General features: G+C 39.4%; 2 protein-coding genes across 4 annotated transcripts in view; both read right to left on the bottom strand.

Moving 5' to 3' along the window:
* Nucleotides 1-129: 129 nt before the first annotated feature.
* On the bottom strand, nt 130-12,039 carry LOC146703547 (kelch domain-containing protein 1-like). Its single transcript, XM_085466805.1, has 13 exons — nt 11,753-12,039; nt 10,914-10,984; nt 10,541-10,658; nt 7,032-7,144; nt 6,706-6,796; nt 6,517-6,615; nt 5,524-5,598; nt 3,094-3,152; nt 2,859-2,971; nt 2,503-2,575; nt 2,240-2,324; nt 934-1,013; nt 130-250 (listed from the first exon to the last, which is right to left on the bottom strand). The coding sequence occupies exons 1-13, from the start codon at nt 11,852-11,854 to the stop codon at nt 130-132; spliced, it is 1,200 nt and encodes a 399-aa protein (XP_085322931.1). The 5' UTR covers nt 11,855-12,039.
* The window catches only part of plekhm1 (pleckstrin homology and RUN domain containing M1), a 23,591-nt gene continuing 16,134 nt past the window's right edge, over nt 10,925-18,381 (bottom strand). Inside the window, exons 10-13 of one of the 3 annotated variants that reach the window (XM_085466804.1) lie at nt 18,172-18,235; nt 17,919-18,076; nt 16,138-16,251; nt 10,925-10,984 (exon numbers count right to left, since the gene is read on the bottom strand). In XM_085466804.1, coding sequence (XP_085322930.1) covers nt 16,143-16,251; nt 17,919-18,076; nt 18,172-18,235 — 331 coding nt within the window. In that variant the 3' untranslated portion in view covers nt 10,925-10,984; nt 16,138-16,142. Of the gene's footprint in view, nt 10,985-14,240; nt 16,252-17,918; nt 18,077-18,171; nt 18,236-18,381 lie in introns of those variants that run through there. The other 2 variants (XM_085466803.1, XM_085466802.1) reach the window with 2 other exon arrangements.

Here is an 18,381-nt window from a genome sequence, read left to right as displayed (position 1 = left end):
TAAAAAGTATCTTATCTAGCACCATTTTTCAAAGTATAAATACATATTCCCAACTTATAAATGAAGACATTTCAGTGAAGACTTGCTCAGAATCTTGGTGTCTAGTCTAAACATAGTCCTCTCTAAGTTTTAAGAACTGGCAGAAAAAAAGCTCATTCTCTTCTCAAGTGTCCTCTGTAGCTTCGATGGCAGCCAGCTGAGCTGCAACCTGAGCAGCTCTGAGTTTTGTCCAATGACATCCTCACATAACCTGAAGAAGAGCAGAACACAGGAAAATACCTCAGCGTGCAGTTTTATTTATTCAAGGGAACCATTATGTTTTCTGTCACCTACACTCTCACCAACCACTTTATTAGGTAGACCTTGCTAGTACCAGCTTGGGGCCCTCTTTTGCCTTGAAAACTGCCTTAATTATTTATGATACAGACAAAGTGTTGAAAGCATCTCTATTCCTGCTGCTCACGGGATGTTTTGTATTTTTCAGAGAATTCTCTCTAAAAACTACAGATGGTTGTGCAGGAAAATCCTAGAAGATCAGCAGTTTCTAAAATACTCAGCTCGGTTTGAAGTTTAGCAGGTTGTCTTGGTCATGAGCTGAGTTTGTCATGTAACCAGACGATTAGATATTTGTGTTAATAAGCCGTTAAACATGTGTACCTAATAAAGTGACCTGTGTTCGTATAATACCAAGATAAAGCTTATTAATCTAACGCCTTGCTGCATGTGAGGCAGCACAACTACAAGGAGTTGCACAGCTGTGTTTGCAGACTTTATTAAAACTGATTAATTCTGTGTAAATGGAGGTTGTGAATGGAGGTTTCAGTGATGACAAGAAATACATGTGTTAAAGTATGAAATGATTAACACAACAGAAAGTATGAAACCCATGCTGCATCTTTGTTAAATGAATCCTAAAATTTTAGTTAGGCATACCTGGAGAGGGAGTAAGGCTGAGTCTGAAAGATGAGTACGTCTCTGCAGTGATGTGGTGATGGAAGCCTCAAAATAACCATCTGATGACAGGATTCAAAATAATCCCATGAGGATGGATGATACATGCAAGAATCATTATACCTTTTTTCCCTACTTGAACGTTTTTGGGCACAAAAATTGAATCGGTTTATGGTTGCCACACTTAGTGAACACTCTGTATGTCCTACTGTACGGTCATATCAACGTTTGCACGGACTTCTTGCAGATAATAAATCATAAAGACTTTCTTCAAATCCCTGACATTTTCTAAAGTACTGCTACATTTAACATTAAGAATGAAATGTCAAAATGCTTTTTTCCCATCTTTAAAGCTCATGATTTCTCTCCCACAAACGGTCCTAGGTTCATTTTTTCTGTGCAACATCAGCACCGGTGATCCCAGTCATCTTATTTGAGTTAGTTTTCTGTTTGTGAATGAAGCATAATGCTAAACGTTCTACATCTGAGTCTGAGATGTGGCTTTTAGGGTTGTTGTTGTTTTTTTTTTTGCAGTTTCTTTGAGCATTACATGATCTGAACTTGAGGGAAACACATTGGGAGACATCGTCAGCTTCCCTCTCGTAAATAAACTTTCTGACTGTAGAATGATGGACTTCAAATAAAATGGAAATGACCCAATAACCCTTCCCAGATCAATTAGCAGCAATAATGGCTTCTCTGAGATCATTGCTGGTGTCTCTCCTCCTTCACACTGTGCTAACACATAGCTGGAGGCTCCAGACCAGCAAACTGCCAAAATGTATGTTTTTATAGAGCTCTCCACACTTGCTGATGATCTGATAAACAGATAATAAACTTCACTTTGGCTTAGTATTTGTTAAATAAATAATGGCAATTTGTAAAGTGCCATGTTGTTGTGGTTCATCTGAGGCCCATTTACCTCATTTTACGACCCGTTAAGGAACAAATTACTGTTTCTGTTGCCTTGATATGTAAAGCCTTAGAACTGAAAGAGGTTATTTTTCACATGACTCTGCAACACATTGCAGGTGCATTTAATACTTTGAGCCCTTAAACTACTTATGCTTCATTTATGTAACACTCCTGGTTAAAGACGACGCTGTAATTGGTTGACTCAACAAGTTACCTTAAGAGTAATGGGGTTTAAAAGTATTTAAGGAAAGTTGCTGTTTAATGCAGCAGCCTTTTGATGATGTCTGCAACGGGAAAGGATTATACCACAATGGATTTATTCAGTAAGACCTTACAGTGTAACAAAACAATATGACCGATGTTAATCACATACCGAATCCATGACGATGCGGAGGTTCCTGCTTCCCCCAAACACCACAACGTCACTATCCCTCCCCAGGCACGCCGTATGGAAAACTCTGACAAGTAAATAAAGGTTTACTGCAGCAAGGCTTAAATTTTGTGCATTTTGAAGTGTTCTGAGGAATAAATAACAAGATTTTATGGATAAAATAGACATTTCTGTGAGAACAAATTATGATAAAACTATGAAGCTGAAACACTTAATTTTAACATTTACAGAATGATTTTAATTACCTGGGCTTGTCTTTGTGGGGGTTTATCATCTTGGTCCACTCTCTTGTTTGTGTGTTAAACTGCCAGGCATCATCTAAAAGAAAGAGGCTCATGATAAAATAACGAAGCTTCACTTTCACAAACCATTCACTTCCTTGAACCAAAAGAATGATTATATGCAATCAGAATGGTTATCTGTTTTATAAATGGCATCAGGAAAAACAAGTGGGGATTTGCTTAAATATTTGGGAGTTTTTTTGGAAATCGGACCACAAAGAACCACTTCATTTTCTGCCTCTTTATAATTACTTTCATTCTTGGAGTATTTTGTCTCATCCCATAACAGATCGGTGCTTATTCTGGGTTCTTAGACTTACTTAAAGTATCTCCATTTGTGCCAAAACCTCCGTACATGAACAGCGTGTGATCTGACGTGGGCGTCATGGTATGCCAAGAGCGACCAAGAGGTGCAAAAGCTGAGGAGATGTCACTGTTCAAAAAAGATAAATAAAAAAATAAAATAAAATACAGAGCAGTGGTCAGTAAGCCACTAAGGACAAATCCTGTTAGGTCATTGCTTTTGTATGTGTGCAAGAGTGAAAGAAAATTTACAGTTTGGTCCAGGTCCAGGTGTCCAGGTCTAAGCAGAACATGTCCAACTCTGCTGCTTCCTGCAAATGTAAACTCAGATGTTAGGCATTGCTCTTGCCTGAGGCACTACACTTGGCTGTAAATGACTGCAGCACTCAGCATTAAAAGAAAAATATGAAGTACAACAACTTTATAAATTTGTGCACATCTGGACCGGTTATTTTGCAGCTGCTATTTTTAGACTGTATGTAAAAGAGGGCCCGACATAATCACCCCCTGATGGCCATTTAAGGAAAGTTCAAAGCACTTCCATATTTGCTGCACTTTTCAGACCTGGAAGCTATGTCCATCTTTTATGTACAGTCTGGAAATCCTGTTTGACTACTTACTGGCTCTTCCACCAGTCTGTCAAAACAACAACACATTTTTATTTTGAGGAGAAGGAGGACAAAGTTACAGGAAGTTACAGTCTGCCAAGTAGGGCAGGTGGTGAGTTAGTAATATGCTCTTGTTTTCACAAAAATCTACAACCCCTCAGCCTCCTAGTAGACACACCTATGGTATCAATTTCAAAATCACCCTGTTCTCAAGCTATTGCATTCACAAACTTAGGTCTCCATGCCGCCCGATCAGTGGCGTGACAACAACACCCCATCACCCTTTTGCAGGTGAGGGGTAAAAAACAGATAATTTCAGGTTCAGCTCCACACAATCTTGTGAATGCTGCAGTGTCGATCCTCAATATTAAAGTCGAATTAAAAGGAAGATGATGAAACAAAATTGGAATATGTCTGTGAAGGTTATCAGTCATCCAGGTCATCGTAGTCAAAGGAGCTTGCAAAGAAAAGCGTCTGGACTTCTTTGAGTTACTTGAAGACGTTTCACCTCTCATCTGAGAAGCTTCTTCAGTTCTAAGGTCAAATGGTGGAGAGTCCCAGATATAAACCTAGTGGGAGTAACCCCCCACAGAGGGACAAAAGGACCCCCTGATGATCCTCTAATCGCCTGAGCCAAGGTGTGAAACTGGGTGTGGGTCCCAATCAGCCAGAGTTTCGGGTGAGCTCATTGTGAAACCTGGCCCCACCTTATCATGCGAATTCCTGAGGTCAGATGGCCCAGGATGTGAGTGGGCGTTAAGGCGTCTGGGGAGGGATCTCAAAACTGGATTATAGATGGCAGACAGTTGGTGTCATAAAACACCGTCTCTGTTCAAAGATGGTCGCTCACAATGGACATAGATGGCTTCTTTCACTCCTCTTTCAAACCATCTGTCCTCTCTGTCCAAAATGTGAACAACAAAATCGGAAGCTTCACACAAAGATAAAGGCATACATTTAATATGCCTTTAAGGCCACCAGTTATGCTGGTCTCAATGCCTACTTTGCTCTCTCATCTTTCTTACAGGACTAGTTACATGCAAAGTTATTTTTTTCTTCTTTGTCTACACCATTCTGGGCAAGAAAGGTCTTATCAGCCTTTTAGAGCGCCTTGAGGTTTATGTTCATTGTGTGATCCCATGGGTGCTTACGTTACACTTTCACTCACACCTGTGGTGAGTGAAAATATATTTGCCTCTTTGTGTCTCCATATAGAGAAGCTGCAAGCTGATATGAGTTGGTGTATTTTTTCAGTGTGTGTAGAGCTCAGAAATATAGGCGTTTTATTACGACCTTTAGCATTTGAACATGGACTTTGTCATATTTTTTACTGTATGACAGTCGAGTCAGTCTGAGGTCAGAACAGAATTTCTATGGAGCAAACTAATAATATTGGCATGCTGGGAGAGGACTGGAGGTGTGGAAGGAGATAAACCTAAAAGGGGCAGCTGGGAAACTTAACGTGATTTATAAATCCTGGAACTTTTTGGCATTTAAAATCATATTTTTGGAGAAATAAAGTTTTAAGAGAGTGACTGTTAATCTGCCATACACTACATGGCCCACAGAATATATATTATTGTTGAGCATCTCAATATAAAGCTATGTCCATTAATCTGCCGTATTTCTGCTCCACTTTTCTGAGATTTTCCCACCAGACTGTAGCTGCATTTGTAAGGTGGAACACTGTTTTTAGGTGATAAGCCTTGACTTCCACCTCATCCCAGAGAGGGTGGATGGGATTGAAGTCGTGACTCTGTGCAGGTCAGTCAAATTCTTTCACACCAAAAAAGAAAACCATTTTTATAAAGGATCTGGCTTTGTGCATGAGAGCGGCTTCACGTCACAACAGGAAAGGGATGTTGAAACAGGAAAGGGCCTTCCCCAAACTGTTACCACAAAGTTGGAGGAAGAGTATTGTCCAAAATAGTTGCAGTATACTTCAGCATTAAAGTTTCCCTTTGAGGACGACAAAAATGCAGATCAACCGATACAAAATAGGTTGCGTGCAAGAGTGTCTGCATATTTTTGGCTGTTTATGGTGTCGTTAAGCAGCTCAGAAAAGTGAACTCACCACACCACCACTGATGTAACCTTTGTTCCCCAGCAAGGCACTGGCATGGCAGCCTCTGGGGGATGGAGCAGAACCCTGAACAAAAGAAAACACACCATTTTATTATAAAAATCAGCAAAACACAAATTATAGTTTTGTGACATCATCCTTCTCCTTTTTTTAAATGTTTTTTTATTTATTATAGGCCCACCCAGAGCATCATCCTTGCTGGTCTGATAAGCTTGACAAGAACTGATGAGGCTGGTGATCTTTCCCCACAACCATCAAACCCATTCCCCACAAAATGGTCCTCAGATGATGAAGCTTAGACCCGCAGCTTTTCCTGGAGCACCACCAGCATTTCAATACAGTGATTTTACCACTGCAACCTTCGCTTTCAGTTAGACCCTAATTTTTCTACATACATGAAAAACCTATTATATACCCACCATGCTGTCATATGGTATTCTATTATATGAGCATTGTAAACACAATTTAGGATGTAGCTAAAACCTTAATTCCTTCTAATGGCCAGCAGGGGGCGACTCCTCTAGTTGCAAAAAGGTGTCTAATTGTGTACAAGTCTGTGGAAAAACAGCCCTCAGCTCCCTTAATTATGATCTCAGTAAACACTTTATTTGTGAGTGTATTATCTCAGTTGCTATTTTAATGATTTATTAATTATTTCAAGGTATTAATTTAGTAAATTACAGAATTGTTTAAAAGTGTGGAATTTTTCAGCTGGGATCAACTTCTGCTCCAGTCATTTGGTTAAAGATAATAAAAAATACCATTTTAGTGTGTAATGCTTCAAGGTCATAGTTCAAAGGTCAGACATCAGCGTGTTGTTAGAAAGCAGGCTGATGTCAGCACGTTGTAATAAAAAAAAAATCATAAAACATCAAAGTTTTAGTGTAGCTTCTGGTACAGCTGTGTCTGAATACAGCCTCTGAGAACTGCTAGCATGGATAGCCTAATAGTTCAAAAGTAAGACCATCTTATCATTTTACTCACTTGAGTCTCTGGCATGCTCCATGTAGCTGTGAGTGTGTCAAACACATTCACCTCACTGTTCCATCCCTTGCACAGAGTTACTTCATTTACAGCTCTTGACTAAAAAGAAAAACATATCGATCATCATTAGTAAAACAACGATTAACCAATAAATTGGCAACCAAAGTTCTATATCAGAGTAATATCTACCCAGGACATCTCTTCTAAAGTGAAGTTTGATGACGATGTGTTTCGTAACTCCCTCAAGGTCTTGCATCCATATCCACCAAAGTAGATCAATCTGCACAGAGACAACATAGGAGAGAATACTGCTCTTTTAACTTTCCATTTACAAATGAAATTACTGAAACCTGGAAGAATTTGTGAAAAAAAGAAAAAAAAAAAAACCAATACAAACAAACATCCTTCAATTAAACAAAAAAAATGAGGTAAAGGTGCAACATAAACCCCTGCTATTTGTATTTGTAAAACTGGGGCTGCTATTCATTGACAGCTTGTGTATTGTAGTAACTGACCTGCCTCTGTGTACCCAGCAGGAGTGTTTGTTACGAGGTGAGGGGGTCGTTCCCTTCGTGTCAGTCACTCTCTTCCATGAGCAGCACGGCTCAGAGAGGTCAACGCTGAACATCTACAAACACCGTTCAATTTATTAGACAAAATAAGAAAAATACACTCGCTGGCTACTTTGGTAGGTACACCTGATCAGTTGCTCCTTAATGCAAATATCAAATTAGCCAATCATATGGTCAAATGCATTTAGGCATGTTAGACATGGCCAAGATCAAACTGTGGATCAGAATGAGGAGGAAAGGTGATTTAAGACTTTTAATGTGGCATGATTATGGTGGCAGATGGGTTGATCCGAGTACTTCACAAATTGCCGATCTACTGATTTTTTCCGCACAACCATGACTTGGGTTTAGAGAGAATGGTCAGAAAAAAGAGAAAATATCAAGCGAGTGTCAGTTCTCTGGGGGAAAAAATGCCTTGTTGATGTCACACATCAGAGGAGAAACCAAACTGGTAGGAGCAAATTTGCCATAAACAGCATGAAAGCAAGGATCCATGCTACCTTGTATCCATGGTTCAGGTGGTAATGGTGCAGGGGACATTTTTTCAGCACACAGTCTAGCCATCTAGCCAATTTTTAATTCAAACCTTTTTTTAAAGGAGCTCCTGGCTGCTTGTGTTTGTATTTTATTGTCAAAAATGAACCACAAATTCTTGACTCTTAATTTTGCATATTATATGGATGGTAAATCCACACTGCTTATGCACCTTTTCATTTTAAAAGCCATTCTTTGTGAACTTCTAGTCTGCCTCTACAGAGAGCTTTCACACAGCTATCAGAACAGATGATCGAGCTGGTTAATCTCCATCCAGTCTCTACAGAGTCTGGTATGAGCCTGACAAAACAGCATTTGTGAACCCCACACACACACACACACACACACACACACACACACTGCATTTGGAGACCGTCTTCATACCCTGAATCAAAACATGAAATAGATGAATCTCCTTTATGCCTCTCTAAACACTGATGTGCAGACAAGCCCCTGTGACTATCTTTATGCACGTCCGATCACATTGTCCAATCTTCCATATCAGTGATAGCCACCAGAAAGCATAAAGAACAGGTCAGGCTCTGAGTGACTTCTAATTAAACATTATCACAACAATGACGTCACACAGCTGAGCCCGTTTTCAGAAGAGACAAATATTTGATGACCTCTGAAAAAGTCAAACAACTTTTACAGCTTTCTTTTAAAAAAAAAAAAAAAAAAAAAAAAGCTCAGAAGACTTACTCAAATAGTACATCTGAAACATGATGAACAATATTACACTTTAAAAAAAAAAAAAACATAACTTCAAATGTGTTGCTCCTGGGGAAGGAGGCATGCATATCACTGCACATACATGTAAAGTGTCAAGCAGTTATGCAAGGAATTTTGTTTTGTCTGTTGTTTTTTAGAAACCCCTAGAAAGAGAGCCTTATCTGCTTTCTTACTATCGTGCATCTTAGTAATATTGTGCTGAAACTGACTTTAAAAAAAAACATGTTTGCTTTTTTGCAAGTTACCAAAAAATGTAAAGTCTGATATCAAAAGTTGACGGGCGGGTAGCTGGGTGTAGTTTTCCAAATCTATTCAACTATCCTTCAAACAGTTCTGCTGAAGTATGTACTCCCACTGTGAGCAAGTCTAGCAAAGTTCAGAACGATAACTTGATCTTCACAAGAACAAAAGTGCCAAGATGCTGATGCCTCTCAGGTCTAACATGTACACCAGCTCAAGTCACTAGCTAACTTTTTGACTTTGTGTATGCTAATATTTGCTCATTATATCAAAGACAAAGAACAGCCAGTGTATAAATGCAATTTTCCAATGTGAATGAGACATTTTAATATATATATCCAGCAGATCTCTGTCCAGAAGAGCTACCTTGTATCCATGGTTCAGGTGGTAATGGTGCAGGGGATATTTATTTATAGCGCGCATATGCATGCATATATATATATATATAAATAAAAGAGCTGCCATGGTGACAGTTTGGAGGAAAGGATGGGAGTAGGTGGGAAGGTACACTTTCTTGTCCATTCTTCTAAACCACGATTACATGTTTGTACAGCTCATTTACCAAATTTCACAGTAAACTATCTGACAGGAGCAAACTGGTAGGCAAATTGTCACTGATACATCTACACCCAGTCAAATAGAAAGGCTAAAATAATTTTCCAACAGTTTCACATGTTACCATGAAGTTAGTTAAGTGAAATAGTGAACTTATACTGGTCATATGTGTGAATGTGAGTGTGAATGATTGCCCTGCAACAGACTAGCGACCCATTTTGGATATACCCCCACCTCTTGTTCTATAACAGTTGGGATAGTCTCCACCCCCTTAACGACCCTAAATTGGATAAGCTGAAGAAAATGGATGGATGGAAGTAGCTGGAGTGCTGTTAACAGCATGCTCTGAGAAACTGCAAAAAACCCAAGAGCTCAAACTCTATAGGCCTCTGTTAACATGTTAAATGTAGAAGTTCATGGCAGTACAGTTGTCAAGTACAGTGGTGGATGGGTAATGATTATGGGGCTTAGTTTGCAGCCACAGGAGCATGACCTCCTCTAGATGTGAGGACATCTCTGCGACAAGTTAAAACTTCCTTGAAATTGAGCCATACAAGAGGGCATTTACCTTAAGTACTAATATCTGCATGGAAAAGTTCTTACCCTGCAGAAAATTGTACAATTAGTGTCTCATTAGTGAAACATGTACGTACACTGGCCCATTTTTAACTTACCACCGTGCATTTGTTGGTAGAGCTGAATTATTCTGAACCAACAGGGCTATGCAATCTGCTGTCAGACACTCACTACAGCTTGAGTGAAAGCTCAATAAATAAAAAAAGACTACAAGAAAAGGAACCAAGCAAGTGAACGCCATGGAGCGCATGATTTGCAAGTCCAAGATAAGAAAATCAACGTAAAGAAGAAAATGAAAATCCAGATTCTCCAGCATCCATAGAATAGTGCCAAGATGTCTAAGTGTCGACATCTGGCAATACCAGAAGTATTTTAATGAAAGATATGATCATTTAAAATAAGATGAGTTGAGATAATGAATACTGGAATATGTGGAATATGTTTACACTAAAAAGTTTAGTGTTATGTTTTCAAGAGGAAGTAATGGCTGTATTCAGGTTAAAGACTATTTAAATTGGCTGAACAAGACAAAAAATATATATATCAAGGTCCACACCTCAACCAAGCTGAAACGCTGTCACACAACCTTCTGCATAATTATTTCCTCCGCTGAAGTTTTTCAGACACTACCTTTGCATTTTGATGGATGAACGTGGTAAGTACCAGCTGATTTATTTTATTATGTCCTGATACATAAAACCATAAAATTGATAGAAAGTTTTTGTATGACTGTAGAAGTTTGTTTAAGCATTTATCTTTATCAAACGTGACGCTCAGGTCTGAGTTGGAACAGAATGTGTGGCCCAGCATCTCACCTGGCTGGAGTACCCAGCTGTTTCATATCCTCCAAAGATGTAGAGTTTAGTGTTAATATTAGCACCGCAGAAGCCCGACAGGTCTGGTGGGATGTCTCCAGTCATCTCTCTCCGCTCCCTGCAAAGACAAAAACGTTAAAAAACGCCTGTAAAAGATAAGAAGGTAAAGCCTTAGAAATCTTAAACACACATATAAAGTAAACACTAAGAAAGGTTGGCTTTGGTTTTAGTTGACCTGACTCAAATAACCATAAAAGAAAAGGCTGTTTTTTGAATGCTAAGTCACTTTTATCTAGTTTGTCCTATCCTCTGATACATGTCAGTGTGACACACCGTTTATCTCAGCTGATAAACAGCCCTCATTTGATCTTACCACATCCCACTGTCTAAATCACAGAGCCATATCTCATCACTGGGCAACACGACATCCTGTCCGGCAACTACCTGTGAAGGAACAAAGACAAGATAAAGCTGTGAATGTCCTCTTTTGTTCACTAAAGCTGCACATTGCTGAAAAGCTGTGGTGACCTTAGATGGCTGATGGACATAGCAACAACCTGGATGCAGCAAGATGCAGTTTAAAAAAATGTTTCTTGTTGAAACATGCTAGAAGGATTTCCTAGAAGGATATTTGAAATCTCCAGTTCATTTGCCAAGTTGGTTTCCGCAGTGTTTTTTTTTAAGTCTACATATACATATACAGTCACAAACGCATTGAACCAAAACAACTGTTCACTTTTAATTAAAGTGAACAGTTAAAGTGAACAGTTACACAAAGGTGCTTGTACACCTTTGTGTAACTCACTCAGTTCAGTAGCAGCTCAAGCTGTAATACCTTTCAACGACACATGCTGGATGCGTGTTATTTGTCGTACTCATAAATACGAACACTGATATACTCCGGTGATTTATTCCTTTAGGATTCAATTTCCTCAAAGTAAACACAGCGAGGACGCTGTGTCCTCGCTGTGTTTACCATAGGAGTTACCATAGAAGCAGTCACCAGTGACTTTTTCTTTAAATTTATTGTCATGACTTGGCTCCGCGTAGAAACACCTGCACCTAATCATCCAGGTAAAGAAAGGAAATTCTAGAAAGTTAATTCTCTTCATCGAAACGTTTTCCCCCACTGATGACGTTCAGATAAACAGAATCAAGTTTTGGGGACCTGCACAGGTAGCGAGGTTATAATTACACCTCGGCTCTTCTTACCTGGTAACCTCCCCACACATACAGCGTATTGTTGTGTATGAACGCGGTGTGGCTGCTCCTCTCCAGCGGGCTGACCGGCGCGTCTCTCTGAGCAGCATCCATCCCAGCTCTGCGCTCTGACTCTCCTGCCTGATGAGCAGCGCCACGTCGCCCAAATAAAAACCGCCGAAAAGTGCTTAACAAAGCTTAAGGTGAATGCTGTGGCGGCTCAGAGGACCTGATCGTGTCGCTATGGCTCAGAGAAAAGTGCCGTCTGAATTGGAGGCTTTGCGGAACGTGTTTTTCAGGCTTGCTGCCTTTGTTTACTCCTCCCATAAGCATGAGCCCTTCATGCAAGTTCGGCACACCAGGTATTGCGTGTTTAGAATACCTAAGTGATTAAGAATCATTTGTTTAGAATGGGCCGCATGAAAATTTAACACATTGCGCGTAATTTCTCTGTGATAGAGTGAAATATAATCATGCTAGTATACTCAACAATAAACAGGCAGGTTAGAAGCAGTGAAGTGGATATTTTAACACCCCAAACACAGATGAAATCAGAACATAGAAGTGCCAAGTATGGCAGGTAGGTTTGGTATTAAGGAATCTGCTCCGAGTGATACATCTGTTCCTTTTCTTGTCAACCTGTTATACAGCCAAGACTTCTCCCTCCTCCCCTCTTCAGGAGCTTCCAAAATTCTAGTTGAATTCTAGTGAAATGAAGGTCAAAACATTAGTTTCATTGATCCTGTTTTTTCCCATAATACTGTAAATCACATTTAATCTGTGTATTTTCACTACATATTAATGGTCATCCACTTCCTTCTGCAGGAGCTCTTTGTCTCTAAAAGCACATTTCAAGGTTCATGTTAAACTTGGACTCAAGTAGAGTAGCTTTGCATTATTCAGTTTAAAATAATACTTGTTTTTCTCATACTGGTCTTTGTTACAGCCCCATAGACTGTTTTAGGGCCTCTCGCTTTAAGCCATCCTTCTTCTGATTGGTAAACATAAGGTCTGTGGGACTGCCATGTGCCACATGTGACCATATAAGGGATATCCACACTCAATGAACTAAAACAGAGTCCAGAGTGAGGATCAAACTATCTGTTTAGAACACTTTGAAGCATCAGCTTTCGTCATTTATAAATATTGATTTCACTAGTCGCAATTTTGGTATGTTTTTATCTTAATATAAGGATCCCCTGATGTATCCGTATAAATATGACAGAAAATGATGAAAAGCACAAAATGTCCATCTTAAAAGATGTTGAAAACAGGAATTTCCCTTCTATCTTTTCTACATGTAAAGACACACCCAAATTCCTACAATGATTTCAGTGTGACAGATGGCGATGAAACTAACTTCCTGACTTCCTTATTTCACAGAGGAACTTGTTAAACACAGTGTTATTGTTTTTAACATGACTGCACAAAAACAAAGTTTCCACAGGACTTGATGGAGTCCCATTGCATGACCAAATTTGGACCAAGCTTTAGCGTTGGACAATATGGCCTCACATTTGACAGGGTCATGTGACATGAGCCCAAGGCTGTTAAAAACATGTTCTGCAGAAATATGTGGTCCTCCAGCACACCTGCATTTGCAAAAGGTCCTAAGCCTGTGAAACACCTCTTGCTTAGTCCCTGTTGCAAAGGAGAGTCATCACACCAAATACCAAGACTATAAGACCCGTAGTGCTCACCACATGTCATTATGACGCTTGAGGGGCTGGTCCTCTCGTATATCAGAGTTTTTGTGTCAAATCAAACCTTATTACAGCTTGCTTCCTTAGACCACAGTATGTGCATTAGCAAACATCATCTCTATATGGTAGGCACTGCACGGCCTGTTTTTTGTGTGTCCACAATGGAGACAAACATATCAAGAAGACTAGCTCTGTGTTACAGTCTCAAAACGGAGGTAGTCCATCAGGTGGTGGAAGAATAATCCTCTTGAAAGTGAAGTCAATTATGATCAACCCTGCACACCCACGCCATGCCCTGGAGGTTATCAACAGTAGCATCTTCAGCCAAAGACTCAGTGCACCACAGTGCAAGCTGCTATAAGACTGTAATGCACAATAATATTCGATCCAGGTTTGCATGTTATTGGCAGTTGTATTTAATTGTTTATATATTATTGACTTTATTAGGAATTAATATTGTTTTACTGAGGAGATAACTGACTGTGAGGTGCCGGGGTGTGTGTACTGCAAAATAAGCATCTGGTCTTCATCAGCCTTCCAGGGACTGATGATGAAAATTAGCCCGTATGTCTGTGTGTGCCATGGCTACGGAAGAGGATTAGGGCCACTGGGAAAAAAAAATCTGAATTCTGAGATTAAAGTCAGAATTCTGACTTTTTTCTCAGAATTCAGGAAAAGAAGAAAAAAAGACGTGCCCACTTTTTTTCCCCAGTGGCCCTAATCCTCTTCCATACATGGCTTTGTGAGTAAAATGAACATTATCTGGTGTGAAAGGCTTAAAATAAAAGACAACCGAATCAAATACACTGACATTTATTTCAATACAGTCATTCATACATAATGAGACAAAATAAATACAAATCCGGAAATAACAGTACTGCAGTATATGCAATTTTCCCTTTGCATATGATATGTTCTGCATATCACAAAATGGAGTTCAGTACATCTTCAACTTATTTTTGTTCTTTGCAGACCCCAGAGAAGTCTGATGATTCTCAGTTCAAAGTCAAAAATGAAAGAAAAGGGAAAAAAAAAAAAAGCTCATAAACACAGCTGGGTTTTTAGTTTAGGGATAATTTAATGTGGCTGAAGATATCAGAGCTCAAATAACTCAGCTGAAATATCCATTTAACAGTCATTTCCGAGTGCAAATATGCAAATTACGTTTTAAACTTTATAAACACTCATCTCAAATCTTCATTTTTAATGTTTTTGCCACACAGTTATTATTAAATTATTTCATTAAATGCATGAATAAGCAGCATAAACAAATCTCCTCTGTGAGCCTTAACAATTGCCTGTTTAATCACACATATATATATATATATAGAGAGAGAGAAACATTCCACAAAGCGCTCATATTTACACTAAATTTTTTTATTGATCAATCTAATTTTTTTATTGCATGATTATGGGTATAAAAAAAAAAAGTTTTGGCCCCGTAATAGTGAGATATCATGGGAAAACTGTAACGCTTAAATTAAAAAAAAGAAGGCACAATCAAGATCTGTTAATCAAAACATTTCTCATTATTCTACAAGTACAGTACTAAATATTAATGCTGGAAATCATGTCTGAATAATTTGTGCATTGAGAGAAACAGAAAACATACTGTGGATCACTTTTGTGTAAACATGATGGTTAAGAAGACATTGACAAGCAAAGTAAAGAGCGTGAATGGTCACTTTTCCACTGCACAAACTTGTAGCAGGAACCAAGTTTACAGGAAGTCCCCATGATCAGCTCTTACAATCTGTGGAGATCCTGAATGCACCAAAAAAAAAAAAAGGCGAAGGGTAAGACAACGCTATGATTTCTGCTCATACCTTGGTTTTTCTCTACTGATCGGTGCATTACAGCTTTTACCAGACTAGTATGTTTTGGTTCAGGAAACTGAAATAAGTCTTTGACGCAGTCTCCGAGACTTTCCATCTTGATTTCGGTCTCAGTTTCAAAATTATTAAACCACTAGTTAAACTATGAATCTGTGAAACCAGATGATGATGGTTGTCATTCGTTTTATCCACTTAAATTTTACAATTTGAAAGACTCCTAAACTTCTTTGTTCGAATAGGTTTGGGGGTTTTTCAAAGATTTTCTTGTTCTGAAACTAAAGAAGAAAAAAAAAAAAAAAGAAAAAAAAAAAAAAGTAGTGTTTGATAGTAGTTAAGAACCTCTAAGTACAGGCTCTTATTCTGGAGTAGATTCTGATCCAGAAGCAGTCCTACAAGAGGTTTTACAGGAGTGGGTGTGGGGATTCCTGAGTTTAGAATAGGTAATGGTGCAAGCTACTTATTAGTTCCTGCAGTGGAAAACGGCCAACTGTAAAAAATGTTTGGATACAATAGATTGGCAGCACCCTCGACGTCTGACCAGGCCTTTTTTGATGTCGTGGCTGAATCAGAAATCAGAGAGGTATTTAAATCACTGGTCAGTAACATTTGGCTGCATCATGTGAGCAGCACGAGGCTCTGAATGCCTCTACATTAGTGCAAGAGAGTCTAGCTACTGTAGCACTGTGACTTCAAATACCTTCATCTTCATGCTTGCTTTAAGTCAGTTAGGGCAGGCAAACTCATAATTGCACTTGAGGTTACATCATGTGAAAGCTAAATTTTGTTTTCTTTACTCTCCACCAGCTTACGTTTAACAGTCTGGCCCCGTGGCTCACAGCTCAGCACTGTCCCTACTGACCGTGCTCAGTCCTGCAGATCCCTCTCCATGTATTTCCTCATCCGCTGACAGCGAGGACAGGACTGCTCATCAGCCTTGCAGCTTATATGAAACAAAGCTTTGCAATCTTCACACCTGGGCAAGAGAAAAAACAAACCAAATTAAAGGCACTGTGGACACAATTTCCACACCACTTCTAGTAAAAATACTAATGACCAAATTTAGCATATGTTAAAGGTTTTGTTTTGCTTTTCCACAAACTTAAAGTATGATTTTCACAAAAGAATTTCTCAGTCAGTTGACGGTGTCAGCCTTAAATCCTCCGATAGAGAAAATGTGTTTCCCCAATAATTTCCACACATATAGGTGTTATTTTTATAGCTTTGGAGACACAGATTTTAAGATCTTATCAATATTTTAAAATGAGGTACAGGACAAGACAGTCATTTATATTAGAACAGTTTGAATTCACGTTCTATAAAGCGCTTCTTTGGTAAAGCTGAGCGAGTGGTTGCAGTTGTCACACTATACCTTAGGCTCCTTCCGCCTCACACCCACTCTCACTCAGAAGCTCAAAGCCCCCTTGGACTTTCTCCACACTAATGAGTACACTGTAATTTTCAAAGCCACCAGACAGCAGTTGCTAATCTAAATCTAAAGTGTGTTCTCAGGTATAATTACTATTTTTGTTAGTGGAATCTGGCTGGTTTGACAAGAGTGCAAAGACTTCAGTTCCACTTCAAAAACAGCACATGAAAACAGGGCATTGAGGGATTTGTAGATGAGAAGATGGATCTCGTAAGTAATGCGTTACTTGACTGGGAGCCAGTGGAGATTTATGAGGGTGAGTGTGATATATTCCCCGAGCTTAGTGCATGTTAGAAGCCTGGCAGATGAGTTCTGGACATACTGGATTCTGTCCAGGGCTTTGCAGGAATTTCCGAACAGGACCCCACTGCAGGAAGCCAGCCGGGTGGTGACAAAGACACGGATGATCATCTGTTACAGATTTTGTGTGACTGATGTCAAGAGATGTTCATTAGGTTGGTGACAAATCCCATATGAGCCTGGAAGTAGTGATTGTAGTGAGACCTACTAAGATGGATGGTTTGGAGATGGTGGCACTGGCAGAGTTGCAGGTAGACAAGTTAAAATGCTAAGAGTTTCAGTGCGAGTGAGCAGGACAGACAAGTTTATTGTAACAGAAGGACTGTTCAGGATGAGCGTTTTGAATACAAAGTTAGAGAGGCAAAGCCGAGATGGTTTGGACATGGAGCTGCCAGACAGGAGGAAAAGCGGAAAACCACAGAGAAGAGAAGGAGGACATGCAGCGGGTTGGAGTGACAGAGGAGGGTGCTAGATATAGGGTGAGATGAAGGCAGGTGATCCACTGTGGCGACCCCTAAAAGTAGCAGCCAAAAGAAGATCATTTTGGTCTGTGTGCTTTATTAAAAGTGTTTTCTACGTCTCTCTGGTAGATTGTGTCTTGCTATTCATATTAACAAGAGGGCTTCAGTTTATTTTTGTCCTGTTTACACTTTATATAGCCCACGTTAAAAAGCGACAGACAGTGGCGACTAAAAAGAACACTGAAAACACAAACAAGGGAAAGGAAGTCACACAGAAGAACAGGATGTTTAAAAAGTTGGAGCTGGTGTTTAGCATTTAATTTAGAATATTTGGACAAAAGGCTGGCCTCATTGTGGAGACTTTTTCCTCTTTCTTTTTAAAACTATTTTGTTTTAGGGCTCAAATAAATAAAAAGAATGAGGAATGAAGAGAGATCCCTTTGGAAAACATACCTTGTGGTTGTCTCAAACTGGAAGGGGAAGATGGTGTCATCAGAGTGGCATATCTGACAAATGTAGCCACGCTGGGTGCAAAGGTCGCAGCTGAACACGTGATTAGAGGCATGTTGCACCAGCCTGCGCAGAAAGTTTACATACTGGCCCTCTGCTACCTGACAAAAAAGAAATAAAAAAAATACAGATGCCTATATGTAGGTATTTTAAGGTGGCGGATCCTATATGCAATAAAAGCGGGCCAGAAGGTTACCTGTCGCAAGTCCTTGACACTGTACAGGTGGTTTGACTCCAACAGGTAAGTTCGCTGCCCCATTCTAGAGAGAGAAATGGAAGGAGATGAAAAAAAGAAAAGAAAGGTGTTTAACATGTTTTATAGCATTTAAATTGATTGTTCCTATTAAAAAGAAATTCAATAGGAACAATGTAGCCTAGAGTAATTTATTGTTATTGCCAAGGCATT

The sequence above is a fragment of the Copadichromis virginalis genome, linkage group LG8 (genome assembly GCF_057382275.1).
Source record: "Copadichromis virginalis isolate Kocher_CV1m ecotype Utaka linkage group LG8, C_Virginalis_male_GT1.1, whole genome shotgun sequence".
NCBI lineage: Eukaryota > Metazoa > Chordata > Actinopteri > Cichliformes > Cichlidae > Copadichromis > Copadichromis virginalis.
This window is presented reverse-complemented; position numbering and strand designations above follow the sequence as displayed.